Source organism: Orcinus orca, chromosome 16 (genome assembly GCF_937001465.1).
Source record: "Orcinus orca chromosome 16, mOrcOrc1.1, whole genome shotgun sequence".
Taxonomy (NCBI): domain Eukaryota; kingdom Metazoa; phylum Chordata; class Mammalia; order Artiodactyla; family Delphinidae; genus Orcinus; species Orcinus orca.
Window position 1 is genome coordinate 44,449,785 of NC_064574.1, and position 20,478 is coordinate 44,470,262.

General features: G+C 49.3%; 1 protein-coding gene across 1 annotated transcript; it reads right to left on the reverse strand.

Annotated features, from left to right (window-relative positions):
- Positions 1–407: 407 nt before the first annotated feature.
- Positions 408–4,518, reverse strand: LOC101284081 (probable cystatin-15). The gene is made up of 3 exons (XM_004270491.2): positions 4,238–4,518; positions 1,530–1,640; positions 408–589 (listed from the first exon to the last, which is right to left on the reverse strand). The coding sequence occupies exons 1-3, from the start codon at positions 4,442–4,444 to the stop codon at positions 443–445; spliced, it is 465 nt and encodes a 154-aa protein (XP_004270539.2). The 5' UTR covers positions 4,445–4,518; the 3' UTR covers positions 408–442.
- Positions 4,519–20,478: the final 15,960 nt, after the last annotated feature.

A 20,478-nucleotide genomic window follows, 5' to 3' on the forward strand; every position in this document is an offset into this window, starting at 1 on the left:
AAAGGAATGGAAGAGTAGATGCATGGATGGACGGATGGATGGATGCATGCATGTTTGGATGGATGGATGAAAGGAGGGATAAATGGATTGATGTATGGTTGTATGCATGATGGAAAGATGGATGGATGCCTAGATACATGGATGGATGCATGGATGGACAGATGATGGACAAATGGAGAATATATGAAAGAATGAACGACTGAGTACACACACCAACCATGAGGACCCTGCAAGAACCAGGAAGGGCACCCTCCCATGAGCTGAGGAATTGGATTGACTCAGCACCCTGCGCCCACAGCCAAGGTGAGAACAATGGTAAATTCTCCATCGCTTGTCACTGGCAGCAACGTCCATGGAAATAAACCAACAGGGAGAATGCAAAACTGACAGGGACCCAGGATGTGCTCTGAGATGCCTTTAATTGCTCTGGTGCCACGCAGACCTAGGACTGCAGACTCTCATTCTTCAGGAGGAAAGGAGCTGCTGTGGGAGCCGGGAGCTCCTCCCCCCATTTCTCCTGGCAGGTGCTGTTCAGGAGGGTGAACTGGGTAAACCATGGGCGTGAGTCCACAATGAAAGTGCAGCTCACCTGAAAAAAGTAATTTTATGTAAGACATAAAATCAGAACAATGTAACAATGAGAGCGCTTAGCAGGAAGGACTTAGCAGGAGCTCAAGGTGCATTAAGAACTAAAGGGGAAAGAAAAGCAGAATCAAACAGTGGCCTGGGGCTGGGCTCCAGAGCTCTAGTCTCCACCATCAAGGCAGGCGCTCCTGAGAGGATGCCTGGTGGGGCCATCACCTGCCCTTCAGGGCCCCCCCCGACCCTGGGCACGTGACGCTGCCTGAAGGGTCTCTGCCCCGTGAGCTCTTGGGGGAGCCAGCAGACTGCCCAGGAGATGGCCCAGATGGTGCCCACCCTGCCATCAGCTGCAGCTGCAAACCCACCCCAAGGAGAGGCTACCCCAAGGTTGGGGTCCGGGGAGACCCCAGCCCCACTGAGGGCATCAACCTGACTGAGGCCCGTCCCCAAGGTTTCAGTTCAACGGACCAGATGTCAGTTCATAGGGTGATGACAAACGGTCTGACTGACCGGGACTCCTCCTTGCCGCCCAGGAGACAAGAGGGAGGGGTGGGGCGACCAGCAAACTAAACTGTCCTCCTGTCCAGAGGAATCAGAGCAAAGGAAAGAGGCCCACAGGGACAACAGCGTCCTCCTGGACCCGAGTTCTCAGGAAGCTGGAGGCTGGGGCCCGGCGAGGCTCCATCCAAGAGGGAAGGGCCCATGGGGGTCTGTGGGGTTCTCTGGGGGGCCAGCCGGGCTGTGAGCACAAGGCCCAGCTTGCTGCTGTGCTGGGAGCATCTCTGTGCAGGGGGAGCCCTGGGACCTGGCGGGGAGGGGCCAGGGCCTGTCATTCTGCCCCAGGGTCATCCCTGAGGCCTTCCAAGGCTCCTCTCATAGACACTTCTTGACATTATTTTTCATTCTCTGAAGATTTGTGATGCTTTTGGTTGATTTTATCCTCAAACCTTTTTCTGTTCTGGGCCTTCTTGCAAGGGGCAGTTGTCAATGTCTTCGTCGTGTTTTTTACAAATTGTGCGGCCCAGCTCCAGGTCCATTAAATATATCCAACTATACATCTGTCAAGGAGAGATTGTAGAAACTTCTGTGAAATACTTACTTTGCAGTAATGAGAAAAACACAGACAACCAAGTAGAAAATGGGCAAATAGGTATGAATGTGCACACGTGTATAAATTGGGACAAACCTAGGTGCATTTTTCTTATTTTTAATTTATGTATTATTTTACTTTTTCATTTTAATTCTCTACTCTTCCTACAAAAAGATGTCCCTCAGTGCAGCTCCAGCCCTGGATTCTTCCCTGCCACCCTCCTGATAGCTGGTACCCAGGAGCCGTGTCATGAGTACATGGCGGTGGGGAGGGGGATGGTCACGGGAGGTAGGGCCCCAGCGCTGCGAGCACACGCACAGTACACCTGACATGAAACCCAGCTCTCAATCCTCCAGACACACGGAGGGCATCGCACGGCTCCTTCTCGAGAGGCGGATGGGGGTGCTTGTCCACTGAGCCACCCTCAGAGCTGCCTTGTCCCTCGGGGTTAACACAGATAGGATTTCATCCCCTACAGAGAGGTCGTGAAAACTCAGAAGAACTCCAACACGGACAGGAATGTAGCCAGAAACTTCCATAGGGAGGAGCACGGCCCTGACCTGGAATTGTCTAGAAAGCTGGCTTCCTTAGGGGCTCAGGAATGCCTGCAGCTGATGCCACCAGCCACACACACACACACACACACACACACACACACACACACACATGCCCAGCCCCTTGCACTGCCGCTGGACCCTGGGCGAGGATAGGCTTAGGGCAGTGGGGGGTGGAGGGTGGCAGCTCAGTCCACAGTGATGCTCGAGGGGCCCTCAGCGTCCACAGGTCCAGGGCTGGGCGCAGCCCAGCGAAGGGCCAGCCGGTCAGCAAATGAGGGCCCTTGAGGGAAGCCAGGGCCATCTGCGCAGGGAGGGGGACAGCCTCCAGTCCCATGAGGAGTGTGTGCAGCGGGGGACCTTCACATCAGAGCCCCGCTGACCCGGGCCACCTTGGGGCTAACCATCTGGGGCCAGTAATGGGTCTGGGCTCAAGACTGCTGGACAACAACTAATCCAGACAAAGTACCTGGGGCGGGGGAGGTATGGGCATCGGTGGGAAAGCGCTGCACAGCCAGGTGCTAAGGGCACCCACACTCCCATCAGGTGCCCCCTCTTCCCCACCCTGATGCTCTGTAACCCATGACCTTCTTTCCCAGAACTGCCTCGGGAACACTGACTGTGACGGACTCGGCCCGGCCATCTTCCTGTCTCCCCCGCCCCTCACTCTGCTCTCTGCCCACCTGCTCAGGACAAAGACCTGGGGTCTGTGCCTGATCCCCGCCCCACTACCTGCCACGTCAACCTCCAAGCCGACTCAGAAGCCGGTTTTCCTCTGCCTCCTGTCGTCCAGGGCCCAGCTCCTGCACCCTGGTCTCAACTTGCCCCCAAGCTGTGGAGCCCACTACCCCCACGGGGTCCAGAGAGATGCTGGACAAAGCTGAGCGACCTCCTTCCATGAGTCCCTGCTCCTCTGAGGATAACATCCTGACCCAGCCCTGGCACACACCCACCCTGCACGCCCACCTCTCTGAACCTCCTTCCCTGAGACACTGGCCCACAGCCCTCAGGCTGGCCCCGCCGGGCACTGGCAGCTCACCCTGGTCCAGGACCCTCTCCGGGGCTGCCCGCCCTTCTTGTCCCCAAACCTGCACTTGGCCGGGTCCTTCCAGGAGTGCCCGTCATGAAGAGCGCTTCCCCACCCCCTCACCCCCCCTCCCCTCAGCCCTGCGGTCCTACACTGACCTCTCTTGTCCAGGTCTTCCACTATCTCACCTGAAAACTTAGGGCCTGTGTGCTTCTCACCACCAGTGTAACAGCCCCGCGAGGTCACGCCCTGTCTGCCTCTGCTGCCTCCGGCCAGGCCTGACCCACGGCGGCCACGTGGTCAAGGCCGGCTCACTTCACGTGGGGCCTCAGCCCAGCATCCAGGCAGTGATCCTGGCAGCTGAGGCCTGCGATCGGCTCCGCTCTGCGCTGCTGGCCCTTCCTGGGCTTTGATGTCGGGGCGCTGCCTCTGCTCCGTCTGTCTCCCTCCTCACCTGCCCTCTGCCTCCCTCTCCTTCTCTCCCTGTTCCAAGCGCTAAGCTAACACATCAGAAACTTGGAGCCCTTCTATTTTGGTACCTTGTGTTTTTAAATATCCTTGACCAAATGAAACATCCCTTACCTTTTCCTGCAGACAGCGGACGGCCCCTTCCCCCGACCCCGGGCCCAGCTTCAGGAAGAAGGTGGAGCCGCAGACAGGGAGCCTCCCTCACCCTCTGGCCCCCACTCCCCACCCCCACCCCCCACTCCCACACCCATCCACCATTCCCCCACTCCCAGCCGCATCCCCCATCTCCCACCCCATCCCCCATTCACACCCCACCCCCATCCCCCACTCCCAGCCCCATCCCCCATCTCCCACCCCCATCCCCCACTCCCACCCCCATCCACCATCTCCCACCCCCATCCACCATTCCCCCACTCCCAGCCCCATCCCCCATCTCCCACCCCCATCCCCCACTCCCATCCCCACCCCATCCCCCACTCCCACCCCACCCCCATCCCCCACTCCCATCCGCCTCACCTTGCGCTGGCTCCGCCCCACCCAAAGCAGCTTGTAAGCGTACTCATCTGGCTCGTGTTCATTGAAGTGAAACACAGCAAACTCCACACACAAGCGGAAGTTTTGCGTACTCTTACTGATGTCCTCAAACTTCCAGCTGCAGACATGAGGCCCCAGAGCAAGAAGCCCCAGGAGAAGAGACAGCTTCAGGAACATGCTGTCCGGCATTAGCCTGGAGGCCAGCAGTACTGTGGGCCACCCTCCCCAGCTCCCCAGCCAGCGCCGCCCTGCCCTGCACAGCCCTGTGCTGCTGGCCAGGCCCTCTGCCCAGCTCCTCCTCTCTGTCCCTCCCGTCATCACCCGACGGGAGGCCGTGGCGGGGGAGTGTCCCAATTTCCACCCCTCATCACGTAAACCTTGAGCCCAAGGACATGCAGGCTCTGTTCCCCCTCATCTCCAGGGCGTCCCCAGCCCAGCTTCGGTAGGGCCTTGGTGAGGGTCTCAAGCCCACTAGGCTTTGCCCTCATGGCAGTGCCTCCCTGGGCTGGCAGAGTCACGGGCACTTAGGAATGCTGGTGGGTCCTGAGTCCCCGGAGCCGAGGAGAAAACCAGATCTACCTTTGACCTTCGCTGCAGCCGATGACCTCAGGGCACAACGGGAAGGTCCAGTGAGGGACAGCATGGGGGCCGGGGCACCATCCTCTCCACCACCACTGGCACCTGCTGACCTACATGACAGGAGGCCTGGCCATGCTTGGCAGTGGGCAGGGGACAAGGGGTAAGCCAGCCAAGGCAGGGGCTCTGCTGGAATGGATGTGAGCGGCAGCCACGGGAGGAGGGGTTCCAGGGCTGGGGAAGGTCAGGCCCTGCCTTGCCCCAGCCAATGTGCATTCTCACACAGAGCTGCCATCTGTGGCGCTGTGGCCTCTGCCGTGTGGCCGTGTCAGGCTCTTCTCACGGGAACCGTGTTACTGATGTGCCCTGCCTGGGGTGCACACCAGGCCATGGGAGCAAGCGGGCCGGCAAAGTGGGATGTGCTGCCTGTGGACGTGAGGATGCTCCACACTGGACATGGGGGAGACGGACTCCTGTATGTTAATGATGATCCCAGAAAGGATGCGGGGCCTGGGCCATCACCATGGGAACAGGTTGTAGGACAGGACTGGGGCTGCACTCAGCCTCTGGTACCTGCATTGGTACCCTGGTGCCCCACGGGAGGCTCGTAGTGGGTTTAAAATCACCCCATGACTGGGTCTGAATGCTGAGGGACATGTGCAAAGCCCCCCAGTGTAGTTAAAATGCATCTGAGGTCAGACCACAGAAGAATTGAAAAGAGCAGGACACAGACCTTCCGACGGGAAACAGGAGTTGAGGTGAAGGTGGCCGCTGTTACTCAGGGGGTTGTGTCTGGCCTTGGCCGGCATGGGGCCCAGGAATAATGGCTCCACCCTTCTGAACCCAAGTGCCCTCAAAGGGAGCTTGGCTGACCACACAGCCACCCTTATCAGTTTGTACTTGCACCTATCAGATTGTGGGGAGATGTTAGAAATCCCAAACACAGGTACTAAAAGACCAAAGCTGGCTCAGGCCAGCTGTGCTCATGGAGCTGCCCGGAGCTGGGGGGCAGGGAGGGGGACGCCTGTTTCACCAGTGCTTATGGCCACATCACGGCAATAGGTCAGTCAGGAAAGGGACAGCCTGCCAACCACAGGACACACAAATCAGATCCCCGAACTCAAAAGGTGGAGGGAAGACCCCTCAGCCCCTCCCTCTGAAGTCCTCCTCCAGACAGCGTCCCATGGCCTCTCTGTCCCACTTAGAGCCCCAGGCCCCCATCCCTCGGCCCCTCCAGGGCTGCCCCCACCAGGACCCGGGAAGAGAGAGGTGCTCATGGGGGGATCTGTCAACTCAAGGCCTGTCCCAGGGCTGGTGATCAGTGTTGACGGCCATGGAGGCCAGGCTGGGTGCCGATGGGGGGCGCAGGGGTCAGGGAGCATGAGGGGAGGTGTGACTGGAGCTGCCATCTTCTGAGCTGACCCCAGACGCCCTGAGAAGATTTCTCGTCAGTCAGGCAGCTCCAGGGCAGACGCCCCAATGGCGATCCACAGAGGACAGAGCCTTCTGTCATCCTTGTCACCCACCTCCCACCTGTGTGCCTGGGCATCAACCCAACACCACCACCGCAGAAGGGCCACTCACTGTGAATCTGGCCTCAGAGATGGACACAGAAGGGACACAGGTGGCTGTCATCTGGCAAAACTGTCTGGATTCCTTTTGAGTGGAATGGATGGGGGCCTGGAGAGATTGGAGGATGATGAACAAAGGAATGGAAGAGTAGATGCATGGATGGACGGATGGATGGATGCATGCATGTTTGGATGGATGGATGAAAGGAGGGATAAATGGATTGATGTATGGTTGTATGCATGATGGAAAGATGGATGGATGCCTAGATACATGGATGGATGCATGGATGGACAGATGATGGACAAATGGAGAATATATGAAAGAATGAACGACTGAGTACACACACCAACCATGAGGACCCTGCAAGAACCAGGAAGGGCACCCTCCCATGAGCTGAGGAATTGGATTGACTCAGCACCCTGCGCCCACAGCCAAGGTGAGAACAATGGTAAATTCTCCATCGCTTGTCACTGGCAGCAACGTCCATGGAAATAAACCAACAGGGAGAATGCAAAACTGACAGGGACCCAGGATGTGCTCTGAGATGCCTTTAATTGCTCTGGTGCCACGCAGACCTAGGACTGCAGACCCTCATTCTTCAGGAGGAAAGGAGCTGCTGTGGGAGCCGGGAGCTCCTCCCCCCATTTCTGCTGGCAGGTGCTGTTCAGGAGGGTGAACTGGGTAAACCATGGGCGTAAGTCCACAATGAAAGTGCAGCTCACCTGAAAAAAGTAATTTTATGTAAGACATAAAATCAGAACAATGTAACAATGAGAGTGCTTAGCAGGAAGGACTTAGCAGGAGCTCAAGGTGCATTAAGAACTAAAGGGGAAAGAAAAGCAGAATCAAACAGTGGCCTGGGGCTGGGCTCCAGAGCTCTAGTCTCCACCATCAAGGCAGGCGCTCCTGAGAGGGTGCCTGGTGGGGCCATCACCTGCCCTTCAGGGTCCCCCCCGACCCTGGGCACGTGACGCTGCCTGAAGGGTCTCTGCCCCGTGAGCTCTTGGGGGAGCCAGCAGACTGCCCAGGAGATGGCCCAGATGGTGCCCACCCCGCCATCAGCTGCAGCTGCAAACCCACCCCAAGGAGAGGCTACCCCAAGGTTGGGGTCCGGGGAGACCCCAGCCCCACTGAGGGCATCACCCTGACTGAGGCCCGTCCCCAAGGTTTCAGTTCAATGGACCAGATGTCAGTTCATAGGGTGATGACAAACGGTCTGACTGACCGGGACTCCTCCTTGCCGCCCAGGAGACAAGAGGGAGGGGTGGGGCGACCAGCAAACTAAAGTGTCCTTCTGTCCGGAAGAATCGGAGCAAAGGAAAGAGGCCCACAGGGAGAACAGCGTCCTCCTGGACCCGAGTTCTCAGGAAGCTGGAGGCTGGGGCCCGGCGAGGCTCCATCCAAGAGGGAAGGGCCCATGGGGGTCTTTGGGGTTCTCTGGGGGGCCAGCCGGGCTGTGAGCACAGGGCCCAGCTTGGTGCTGTGCTGGGAGCATCTCTGTGCAGGGGGAGCCCTGGGACCTGGCGGGGAGGGGCCAGGGCCTGTCATTCTGCCCCAGGGTCATCCCTGAGGACTTCCCTATGCACCCTCCCCTCGGCATGCTGTGAGATAAAGATAATATGTATATTGGTCTCTGCCTGTATTCCTGGCACAGAGCACCTGGATCCCTTGTAAATTTCTAAGTGATAAGAACACCAGGAGCATGTTTTGTTCTATTGCGGTGACTCTGGGTGGGCCCCTGGCTGGGGGCTGGTCAGCAGAAAGTCCAATGATGACCAATGATGGGGCTCGGGGTAGTTTTGCCTACGTGCGGAAGCCTCCCTAGAATCCTGATGGTGTGGCGTTCAGAGCATTCATGCGGGTGAGCACATCCACATATTGGGGGGAGGGGTGATACCCCTCGATCCTCAGAAGCTCCTGTGCTCAGAACCCTCCTCCACCTCACCTTGTGTATCTCCGCATCTGGCTGTTCATCTGTATCCTTTACCATATCTTTTAATAAGATGGGAAACGTAAGTATTGCCCTGAGTTCTGTGAGCCACTCTAGCAAATTCATCAAACCTGAAGAGGGGGAGATGGGAACCTCTGATCTGTGGTCAATTGGACAGAAGCTGTGGGCAGCCTGGGGACCTACTCCCTGTGACTGGCGTTTGAACGGGTCGGGGTGTCTCGTGGGCCTGAGCCCTTAACCTGTGAGACGTGATGCCCCCTCCAGGTAGGTAACTGGTGTCCCCGAGAATTGTTTGGTGGGGGAAAACCCCACACATTTGGTGACCAGAAGGGTCAGTAGTGAGGTGTTCAGCGTAGGGAATAAAGGAGATGCACGGAACTATGTGTTTTCTTCATACCCCCCCCCGTGATATGATTTTTCCTTCTCAGATTGGTGATGTTTTGGGTTGATTTTACTCTCAAACCTTTTTCTCTCCTGGGCCTTCTTGCAAGGGTCAGTGGTCAATGTCTTCGTCGTGTTTTTTACAAATTGTGCGGCCCAGCTCCAGGTCCATTAAATATATCATTGTCCAGTTCTGTCAAGGAGAAATTAGAAAACAGAAAGGCAAAGAATCCAGTAGAAAAGATGTCCCTGAGTGCAGCTCCGGCAGCCCTGGACCCTTCCCTGCCGCCCTCCTGATGGCGCTACCCGGGAGCCACATCACCAGTACATGGTGGTGGGGGAGGGGGGTGGTCACGGGAGGTAGGGTCCCGGCGCTGAGAGCACACGCACAGCACACCTGACACGAGACCCAGCTCTCGATCGCATCCGCCAGACACACGGAGGGCATCGCATGGCTCCTTCTAGGGAGGTGGATGGGGGTGCTTGTCCACCGAGCCAACCTCAGAGCTGCCCTGTCCCTCGGGGGCTGCATCCAGACCAGGACAGGGGGCTGGGGGCTGGGGGCTGGATGCTCTGTCTCTCCTGGGGCAGCTGCGGCACCAAAGGGCTCACCTTGTAAACCTTCATCCAGGTGGATGTTTGTGAACCGGGTGCTGCTCTGTGTGTTCATCAGCTTCTCTAAGAAGTTAACACAAGACAGGGTTTCATCCCCTACAGAGAGGTCGTGAAAACTCGGAAGAACTCCAACACGGAGAGGAATGTAACCGGAAACTTCCATAGGGAGGAGCACAGCCCTGACCTGGAATTGTCTAGAAAGCTGGCTTCCTTAGGGGCTCAGGAATGCCTGCAGCTGATGCCACCAGGCGCACACACACACACACACACACACACACACACACACACACACATGCCCAGCCCCTTGCACTGCCGCTGGACCCTGGGTGAAGACGGGCTTAGGGCCTGGCAAGGGTTGGGGGCAGCTGAGTCTGCAGTGATGCTCGAGGGGCCCTCAGCCTCCCCAGGTCCAGGGCTGCGATGCAGCCCAGAAGAGGGCCAGCTGGTCAGGAAATGAGAGCCCTTGAGGGAAGCCAGGGCCGTCTGTGCAGGGAGGGGGCCAGCCTCCAGTCCCATGAGGAGTGTGTGCAGCGGGGGACCCTCACATCAGAGCCCCGCTGACCTGGGCCGGCTCGGGGCCAGCCATCCGGCAGCCTGGGCCCACGACTGCCACTCGCCTTTTGTTGGGCTACCTGACCTCCAGCAGCTTGTCGGCATGCTCTTCCTCATGGTCACTGTTGAACCAAGCCACGGCGAACTCCACAGACACCGCACAATAATTGTGGTCCTTACTAATGTCTACAAATTCCTTTTGAATGATCCAGACGTGAATGCCCACAACAGTGAGCCCCAGAAGCAGAGCTGCCTTTGGGAACATGCTGTCCAGAGCCAGCACGAAAGACAGGTGATTGGGGGCAGGGTGGGGGGGCGGCCCTCCGCAGCCCACAGCCCATGCAGCCCTGCGCTCTGGCCTCCCGCTTTGAATATGCCTGTGCCCACCTCCTCCTCTGCATCCCCTGCCTGTCCCTCCTGCCGGCACTAAAGAGGCAGAGCAGGGGGTTACATCCCTGTCTCATCACAGAAAGCCTGGATGCAGGGACACGCACGGAGCAGGCTCTGTCCCCCTTGTTTTCAGAGCTTCATCCTGACAGGGTCCCACTCCGCAGGGCCCTGCATGCTGCTGCTTGCCCTGGGGACTGTGCAGGCAGGGACTGCCAGAGTCCTGTGATTTCCTGGGAGCTCCAGGAAGCCAAGCCTGCCTATGACCTTGGCTGGAGCCAACACCACCAGCCGGGCACAGGGGAGTACGGGGTGTACAGCCAGCTGTGGAGGTGTCTAGGAGGAGTTGTCCTCATCACTGCCCTGATAGGAATTACTAACCATAGTTGATTTCCTAATTGTCTTTTCTCTTATCGACTTCCAGCTCAAGTCCACTACAGTCAGAGTGTAGTGGAATAACTGAGGACATGGAAAGGAGACGTGACCCATGAGCCCCCCCACCTCCCCCCAGCAAACTAGGGGCTGGCGAATAAGCCAGAACTGCAAACAGTCCTGATTGCTTTGAGACCCCCCGGCAAACCGGGGGTGTGCGAATAAGCATTGAGTGCTTTGGGCACTGATCCATGAGACGTCCTCAGTATAATCAGAACGGTGGGAACACAAGGAAATGTCCTTGTGCTACTTCAGTATAATCAGAATAATGGAAACACAAGGCAATGTCCTTGTGCTGCCTTTGCGCTCAAGGATGAAGCACGGCATGTCTTCAAGAAAGCCCACTGTTGCGTGTATAATCAATAAAAGCATATGTTGCTGCTTTGGCATTTCTGGAATGTTAAGAAAACAAGTCTTAAAATGTAAACATAGATAATGCTTCAATAAAAGCTACCACAGCAGGACAGGCGGCGCTGTATTGCCTGAGCGAGCGGCAGCCCTCTACTGCTGTGCTTCGGCACAATTCATCTCCTGTGATGCGCTTACTTTCGGCCCTGTCATAAGAAAAACTACAACATTTGGCGCCCGAACAGGGACCTGAAGGTAAGTTATCGCGTGATCGCGGGACCGAAGGGGAATTTGGTCCGCTCAGGAGTAAGCGAAACCTTCGGGAGCAGTGGAGTAACTGTAATGGGGAATTCCCATTCGGTAGAATTTCAATACATTAGACTCCTGAAACAGTTATTACGGAGTTCAGGAGTGAAAGTGAAACCAGAATCTTTTGATGAATTGTTTGCGCTGGTTCGTAAACATTGTTACTGGTTTCAACCTACTGGTCATAACCAGTTGAATTTGAAAGTTTGGAAACAGGTTATGCGAGCCTTAAGAAGAGCTCATCAGCATGGGGACGCTATATCTGTCCGTGTTTGGTCTCTTTATAAATTAATTTCCCTTGCCCTGGAACCATTACAATCTGAAACTGAAAGTGAAAATGGGGCGCGCCCTCAGCGTCCAAATTCTGCTCCGGATCATTCTGCTGCTTTTCGTACTCTGTCCCGTGAGTCTCCTATAGAGGACCTTCCTCCGCCTCCTCCTCCCCTTGTGTCTGAGACAGGAGAGGATTTTTCAGGTTCCAGTGATGAAGGGGCTTTTTCTGATGATGATAAAGATCGGGAGCAAACAAAATGAGATGCCACTTTCTCAACAGAATGAGATTTCTGATATACTTTCAAAGTTAAAAAATTTGATGGTTAAATTGGAAGAAAATAAAAACAATGCTACCGCTCCTTTACATCAGGAGCCATGTCCTACTATTCCTTTGGCTCCTCCTTTAGAATTAGCAGCTTATCCTGTTGGAGCCTCTCGTCAGTTTCGCATTCCTCTAAAACCTGAATCTAATAGACTATTGTTGGAAGAAGAGATGAATAAGGAAGAAAAGCAATATTCTGAATCCTTTTTTGCTTTCCCTATTGTTAGACAAGCTATGCCTGCTAATGATCCATTTCCGAATGGATATGTAAGTGTTGAGTATAACCATCATGATATACAAATTTTAAAAATGCTAAAAGAAGCCATTAATGCGTATGGGATGCATTCTAATTATGTTCAAGGACTTTTGTCTGGGTATGCTACTGAAAACATATTAATTCCTCATGATTGGGAAGCGATTGCCAAAACTGTTCTTGAACCTGGACAATATATGCAGTTTAAGACTTGGTGGAGAGAGGAAGCTGAAAACATGGCAAGGACTAATGCGGTCCGCAATCCTCCAGGGCCACTTTTAGATGAATTAATAGGAGCAGGCGCATTTAGTAATCTACAAGCTCAAGCTCAATTTGATGATTTACAAATCATTCAAATACGTATGTGTTGTTTACGAGCATGGTTACGAGTGGAACCCCCCGAAAAACACAATCTTTTACTAAGTAAATGCAAGGGCCTGGTGAGCCTTACTCTGATTTCTTGTCTAGGCTGCATGCAGCCATTCAAAGAGCTGTAACACAAATAGACATGCAAGATTTATTATTACAATCTTTGGCCTTTAAAAATGCAAATCCTGAATGCCAGAAGGCATTATGGCCTTTACAGGCTGTAAATGCTCCCCTTGAGGAGTATATAAAAGCTTGCCATGATATTGGATCTCCTACTTATCATGCCAATTTACTTGCAGCTGCCATAAATGAAGGGTTGAAAGATAATCGTACTAAATGTTACAGTTGTGGAAAGTATGGACATGTGATGCGAGATTGTCGAAAAGGGCAAGGCCAGATATCAAAACAGGTTAAGAATGAACAGCCACCTGGTATGCGTCGCCGGTGTGGTAAAGGACGACACTGGGCTAATAAATGCCGTTCCAAAAGGGGTAAGTTAGGAAATCTTTTGCCTCCACGAGATGGCGTCTCAGGAAACAGGAAGCTAGGCCCAACCTGGGGCCGCAACAACAATACGGGAGAAGTGACAGTAAACTCTCAACAGTATCCAGTAAGCAATGGCAGCTTTTATCAGACATTACAGAACAATCTCAACATCGGCTCTTAGTTACTGATCTCATACATAATACCAGCGGCAGTGCTGCCGTTGACTTGAGTGCTCCTCGAGATTGTATCCTTACGCCAGCAGGAGAAATACACAAATTAGCTACAGGAGTTTATGGCCCTATACCTACAGAAACCGTGAGACTATTATTAGAACGAAGTAGTTTGACTCTACAGGATGGAACAGTTCATACTGGAGTTATTGATGAGGATTATAATGGAGAAATTTCTATGATGATTTCTGTTACAAAATCTATAGAATTTAATAAGGGACAAAGAATTGCTCAATTGTTACTGTTACCATACGTAAAACAAGCAGCCGCCCCAGTAAAGCGTACTGGGGGGTTCGGCAGCACGGGAAAAAATGTTTTTTGGCAATCCTTTATCAACGACCAACGTCCTCAATTAACGATTATTTTTAACAATAATGTGAAATTTACGGGCCTTGTTGATACGGGAGCTGATGTGTCTATAATAAAACAGTCTGAATGGCCGTCATATTGGCCTTTAAAAAAGATGGAAGCTACTTTTACGAAAATAAAAACATTACATATGGTTTGACACAATAAAAAATTATTGAGATGTAAAGGCCCGGAAGGACAAAAAGCCATGTTACAACCATATGTGGCCAACATTAAAATTAATTTATGGGAAAGAGATATACTACAACAACAGAAAACCTCTATCTCCACACCAACAATTTCCCCTAAAACAATACAAATGATGTCAAACATAAAATGTGATTATTCACAGTTAAATGCTACTAAACCCCAATATGTAACTAAAATGGGAAAAGATTATACTGGGCTTGGATATCCAAATTTAGTGTAGGGGCCACTGCTCAAAAATTTGCATTACCATTAAAATGGTTAAAAGATACCCTATATGGACAGAGCAGTGGTCCTTAACTCAAGAAAAATTACAAACATTACAACAATTAATACAAAAACAATTAATAACAGGACATATTAAAGTATCCACTAGCCCTTAAAATTCACCTGTTTTTGTAATTAAAAAAAAATCAAAAAAATGGAAAATGTTGACAGATTTATGAAAAATTAATGAGATTATTCAACCTATGGGGGCATTGCAACCTGGAATTCCATTGCTGCAATACTCCCTCGCAATTGGGAACTTATAATTATAGATTTAAAAGACTGGTTTTTTACTATACCATTACAATCTCAAGATTGTGAAAAATTTACATTTACTGTACCAGCCCTAAATCAAAAAGATCCGGCTCAGAGATTTCAATAAAAAGTTCTCCCTCAGGGGATGTTAAATAGTCCAACTATGTGCCAATTTTTTGTTAATCAACCTTTGGAGGAATTACGTCACATATATCCTGAGACACGTATTCTTCATTATATGGATGACATTCTATTTGCTCATTCTCATCAGCAAATGTTACAACAGATGTTACAACAAGCAGAGTTGAAATTTTAAAAATGGGGTTTACAAATAGCTCCTGAAAAACTTCAAAAATGTGCTTCCTGGCAATATCTTAAACAAATTGTAACCAATACTCAAATTATTCCTCAGAAAGTACAAATTAGACGAGATTCTCTTGTAACATTAAATGATTTTCAAAAATTACTAGGAGATATTAATTGGTTACGTCCTAGCCTAGGAATTCCTACTTATAAGTTACAAAATTTATTTCACACCTTGGAAGGCGATCCAGCATTGAATAGTCACCGTGAACTTTCTCCCCAGGCTGAACAAGAACTTAAATGGATAGAAAAACATATACATGATGCACAATTGGATCGGATTGAGTCTCTGGATCATTTACGACTTATTGTATTTCATACTCCTCATTCCCCTACTGGTTTACTACAACAACAAGATAATCTCATAGAGTGGGTATTTTTAGCTCATAAAGCTCAAAAGAAATTACAATCTTATGTACAGAAAATAGCTGATATTCTTATTAAAGGTAGGTTACGATTAAGGCAATTATGTGGTCAGGACCCACATGAACTTATAGTTCCTTTTTCAAACAAAGAGATACAAACTCTTTTTCAACTAGAGGATAACTGGCAAATTGCCTGTGCTCATTATATAGGCAAAATACATAATCATTATCCTTCTGATAAACGTTTCCAATTTTTGAAGAAGACTAATTGGATTTTGAAAAAAATAGTTCAGTCAGATCCTGTTATAGGACCAACCTTTTTTACTGATGCCAATAAAACGAGAAGAGCAAGATATGCTAACAGTCATGATCAAAAGGTGTTACAATCTCAATATGTTTCAGTTCAAAAAGCAAAACTATTTGCTGTAATACTATTGTTACAAGATTATCCAATTGCTCTTATAATTACAGACTCTCAGTATGTGGAATTTACAGTTTAAAATATTGAGACCGCTTTTATCCCAAATAATGGATCAGAACTGCACTCTTTATTTTTGCAAATACAACATATAATTAGACTACGTACTGCACCACTTTATATTACTCATAATCGTGCTCATACTCATTTACCCGGCCCATTGGTAGATGGAAATGATTTTATTGATACTTTAGTGGGTACCGTACAATTAGCTACAGCAGAACATCATAGATATCATACTAATGCCAGAAAATTGAAAAATAAATTTAATCTTACATGGAAGCAAGCAAAAACTATTCTCCGTACATGCCCGCAATGTGCTGCCATTAATCAACCTTGTTTGAATATTGGAGTTAACCCTAAAGGCTTATCTGCTAATGCTATCTGGCAAATGGATGTAACTCAATATCCTGGTTTTGGAAAGTTAAAATATATTCATCATTCTGTAGACACCTACTCTCATTTTTCATGGGCAACTCCATTATCTTCTGAAAAAGCTGATGCTGTAATAACTCATTTATTAGAAGCTTTTGCTGTTACGGGAATTCCCGACAGCATAAAAACCGGTAATGCTTCTGCATATCACTCTCAAAAATGTCAGACTTTTTTTGCCACACATAATATACGGCATGTTACAGGTATCCCAGGAAACAGTACGGGACAAGCGGTTACTGAACGACAAAACCGCACTTTGAAAGAAATGCTTATAAAACAAAAAGGGGGAGATGAGGTACAAAGTCCTAGGAAAAGAATACATATTGCTTTATTTACTCTTAATTTTTTGAATCACGGAGAAGATGATTTTAGTGCAGCTGACAGACATTGGACAAAAGTAAGTACATGAGAACTTAGGCAACCTGTTTTTATATTAAATGAAAATACTAACACTTGGGAACCTGCCGAGGTTCTTCGCTGGGGCCGGGGATATGCTTTTGTTTCTGCAGGAGCTGAATCCTATTGGGTGCCGGCTAAGAAGATAAAACTTCGGGATGGCAACTAAGCGTACGCTTGATGTGACGGAAATGACGAAGGGATTTGCGGAGATGGATTTGAGCAAGAGAGCATCCCGTGTGCCATTGGATCGAACAAAGAGGGCGTCTCCATTGACCTGGGGGCAAGTGAAAAAGTTTGCAGGCACTGCCGAAAATCTTGTTATTTCACAGGGTAAACCCCTCAATAGCACCAATCTTTTTGTGGCCATGATGGCAGTGTTGTCTGCACAGGTAATAAGCATATCAGCCAATGAGATAAATTGTACTAACCATACTTATCGGACTTATATTCCTAACCCCCCTCTTAATATGGGGGTTACCTGGTGGGATGCCCCAATTCTTGTATATGTAAATGAGTCTGGATGGTTGCCTGGTCCTTTTGATGATAGAGGCCCTTTGAAGCCAGAAGAAGAAGGAAGGATAATAGAGAATTACACGGTGGGTGTTAATGGACCTCCTATTTGTATGGGAAAGGGAGATCATTGCCTTAAAATGAATTATCAGGCATGGTTAAGTGTTGTCAAAAATGAAATCAGATATCATGGGTTATATCCTTTGAGTGCTTATAGTTTTAAAAGTTCTCATTCCACTCTTAATGAGAATGTTTCCGCACCTTACTTGCCTCCATGCCAGCTGCCTCTTGTGGATCGATTATCAGATTGGGTCCATTGGACCCGATGCTGAGGAGAAATGGCTCGGGTTCTTGTTAATACTACTTGGGGAAGCGTCATTGATTGGAGCCCTTTTGGCTCCGCCCGAGGAAAAACGGGTCTGAAGAATTTACACTGGCATAGAGAGGATAACACTATTTATAGCAATACTATTAATGGTACCATAGTATGACATGCTGGAGGGTTTTCTCCTCCAGGTCCTCATTTAAATGGATATCCTATCCAAAAGGACTTGTGGAAGCTTATGGCAACTTTGAAAAAGATTAATGCTTGGGTAGGACATATGGTTAACAAATCTGGAAATCATAGTTTGACTTTTCATAAAAATGTTACTCGGTATACTCGTAGTTGTGTAAAATTACCTTATATATTGTTAAAGGAACCAGCTGTATGGAATGAGACTCAAGGTATTATAATGTGTAAAAATTGCTCTCTGTATACCTGCATTAACTCTAGTATATCTTTTAACATATCTACTGAAAGTTTGTATATCTTACGAGCTCGGACAGGTCTTTGGCTTCCTGTCAGTCTTGGAAGGGAATGGCAAGAATCTCTTCCTATGGCTGTCTTGCAATATTTAGCTGATGCGTTAAAAAGAAGTAAAAGATTTGTAGGAATGTTGATTGCAGCTGTCATGGGTAGTATAGCCATAACAGCTACTGCTGCAGTAGCTGGAGTTGCTTTAGAACAATCTATTCAGACCGTTGATTATATAACTGATTGGCATAAAAATTCTGAAATGCTTTGGTCCTCTCAACGACAAATTGATTCGGAAATACATTCGGAAATAGCAGACTTACAACAAGCTGTGGTTATGTTGGGGGACCAACTTGTAAATTTACAAAGACAAATGAAGCTACGTTGTGACTGGAATCAAAGTGCCTTTTGTGTCACTTCAGTCCCATATAATCAGTCTGCATTTCCCTGGGCAACAATAAAAAAGTATTTATTACATCACAAAAATTTGACAGAAGAAATTGTGAATTTACAAGGGAAAATTCAACAAACTTTTCAGAAGAAATTACAACGACTTAATTTGCAAGAAATAGGGTCTGGAATTACTCAAGGATTTAATAATTTAAATCCCATGTCTAGATTACATGCTTTATTTGGTTCTACTACAGGATTGCTAATGCTCATTGTAATAATAATCATATGTTTAATTGTAGTCCAACGACGAGTAAAAGCTACCCGCCATGCAACGTCACAACAAGCTGCCGTGTTCTCCTTGATGCTGCATAAGCTGCAAAACGAAAAGGGGGAAATGTAGTGGAATAACTGAGGACACGGAAAGGAGACGACGTGACCCATGAGCCACCCCCCCCCCCCCCCCCAGCAAACTAGGGGCTGGCGAATAAGCCAGAACTGCAAACAGTCCTGATTGCTTTGAGCCCCGCCCCCCCGCGGCAAACCGGGGGTGTGCGAATAAGCATTGAGTGCTTTGGGCACTGATCCATGAGACGTCCTCAGTATAATCAGAACAGTGGGAATGCAAGGAAATGTCCTTGTGCTACTTCAGTATAATCAGAATAATGGAAACACAAGGCAATGTCCTTGTGCTGCTTTGGCGCTCAAGGACGAAGCACGGCATGTCTTCAAGAAAGCCCACTGTTGCGTGTATAATCAATAAAAGCATATGTTGCTGCTTTGGCATTTCTGGAATGTTAAGAAAACAAGTCTTAAGATGTAAACAGAGATAATGCTTCAATAAAAGCTACCACAGCAGGACAGACGGCGCTGTATTGCCTGAGCGAGCGGCAGCCCTCTACTGCTGTGCTTCGGCACATCTCATGTCATGAGCTTGCTTTCGGCCCTGTCATAAGAAAAGCTACAACATCAGAGAATGTACTTTCTATTATGTCTCTTCTCTGAAATTTGTTGAGATTTGTTTTATGGCCAATATTCCACAGTTTCTTTTCTTTTCTTTTTTTTTTTTTTGATGTAGACCATTTTTAAAGTCTTCAGTGTATTTATTACAATACCGCTTCTGTTTTAGGTTTTGTTTTTTTGGCGGCAAGGCACATGGGATCTTAGCTCCCTGACCAGGGATTGAACCCACACTCCCCGCATTGGAAGGCGAAGTCTTAGCCACTGGACCACCAGGGAAGTCCCCACAGGTTCTTGAAAAGGCTGTATGTTCTGCATTTTTCAGGTGCAGAGTTAGGTATTGACATAACTCAGGTTGCCCATGTGACCAAACCTTCCACATATTGACTTCTTCACTTTGCTTTGTTTTATTGAGTTTCCTTTGGTTTGGGTTTGGGTTTTGGTCTGTTGTTCTGTCCGTTTCTGAGAGATGCATTAAAGTCTCTCACTGTGATTATGATTGTAGATTTGTCTGGTCTTCTTTTCTCATAATTCTTGCTGTATATATTTGAGACTCTGTCATTAAGTGATTGTACAAACAGAACTGTTAGGCCATTTTATCCTCATCAGTCACACCTTTGCATCCCAGTGATGCTGTTGCTCTAGAATCAGCTTTGTCTGACATCAGAGTAGCCACATCAGCAACGTTCTCATTAGCGTTTCCATTATGTATCTTTACCCATCTTTTTACTCGAAGATGGTACCTTAATAATTAAGATGTGTCTGTGTGGGGCTTCCCTGGTGGCGCAGTGGTTGAGAGTCCGCCTGCCGATGCAGGGGACACGGGTTCGTGCCCCAGTCAGGGAAGATTCCACATGCCGCGGAGCGACTGGGCCCGTGAGGCATGGCCGCTGAGCCTGCGCGTCCGGAGCCTGTGCTCCGCAACGGGAGAGGCCACAGCAGTGAGAGGCCCGCGTACCGCAAAAAAAAAAAAAAATGTGTCTTTGTAAACAGCATGTAGGTTTTTAAATCAGTCTAACATTCTTTTATTTGGGTGATTTAATCCCATTTGCGATAACTCCTATTACTGATCATTATCAGTATATTCAGGTTCAAATCTACCATATTACTGTGTGTTTTCTCTTCATATTGGTTGTCTCTGTTCCTTCTTTTCTACTGTCTTGTGTTCTCTTGCATTATTCGTGGTCTTTTCATTGTTCCATTTCTTCCTCCCAATGGCTTTATTTGCCCTTATTTCTCTTCTCTCAGTGGTAACTCAAGCAATTGTAATGAGCACCACTGACTTAGTTGAATCTACTGTAAATTAGTACCTTTACCATTTCAAGGATGGCGGGAACACTATTGCTCTTAACCCCACTTCTGCCTTGTGTGTTATTGTCATATTTGAAAGTCCATAG

Bases quoted from the DNA above. Each gene is read 5' to 3' on its own strand.
- LOC101284081 (XM_004270491.2), bottom strand. From the start codon at position 4,444: ATGCCGGACAGCATGTTCCTGAAGCTGTCTCTTCTCCTGGGGCTTCTT. The intron at 1,641-4,237 runs GTGAGGCGGATG...TCTCCTTGACAG, and splicing joins TGGGGCGGAGCCAGCGCAAG to ATGTATAGTTGGATATATTT. The intron at 590-1,529 runs GTTTGAGGATAA...TACTTTTTTCAG, and splicing joins AAGGCCCAGAACAGAAAAAG to GTGAGCTGCACTTTCATTGT.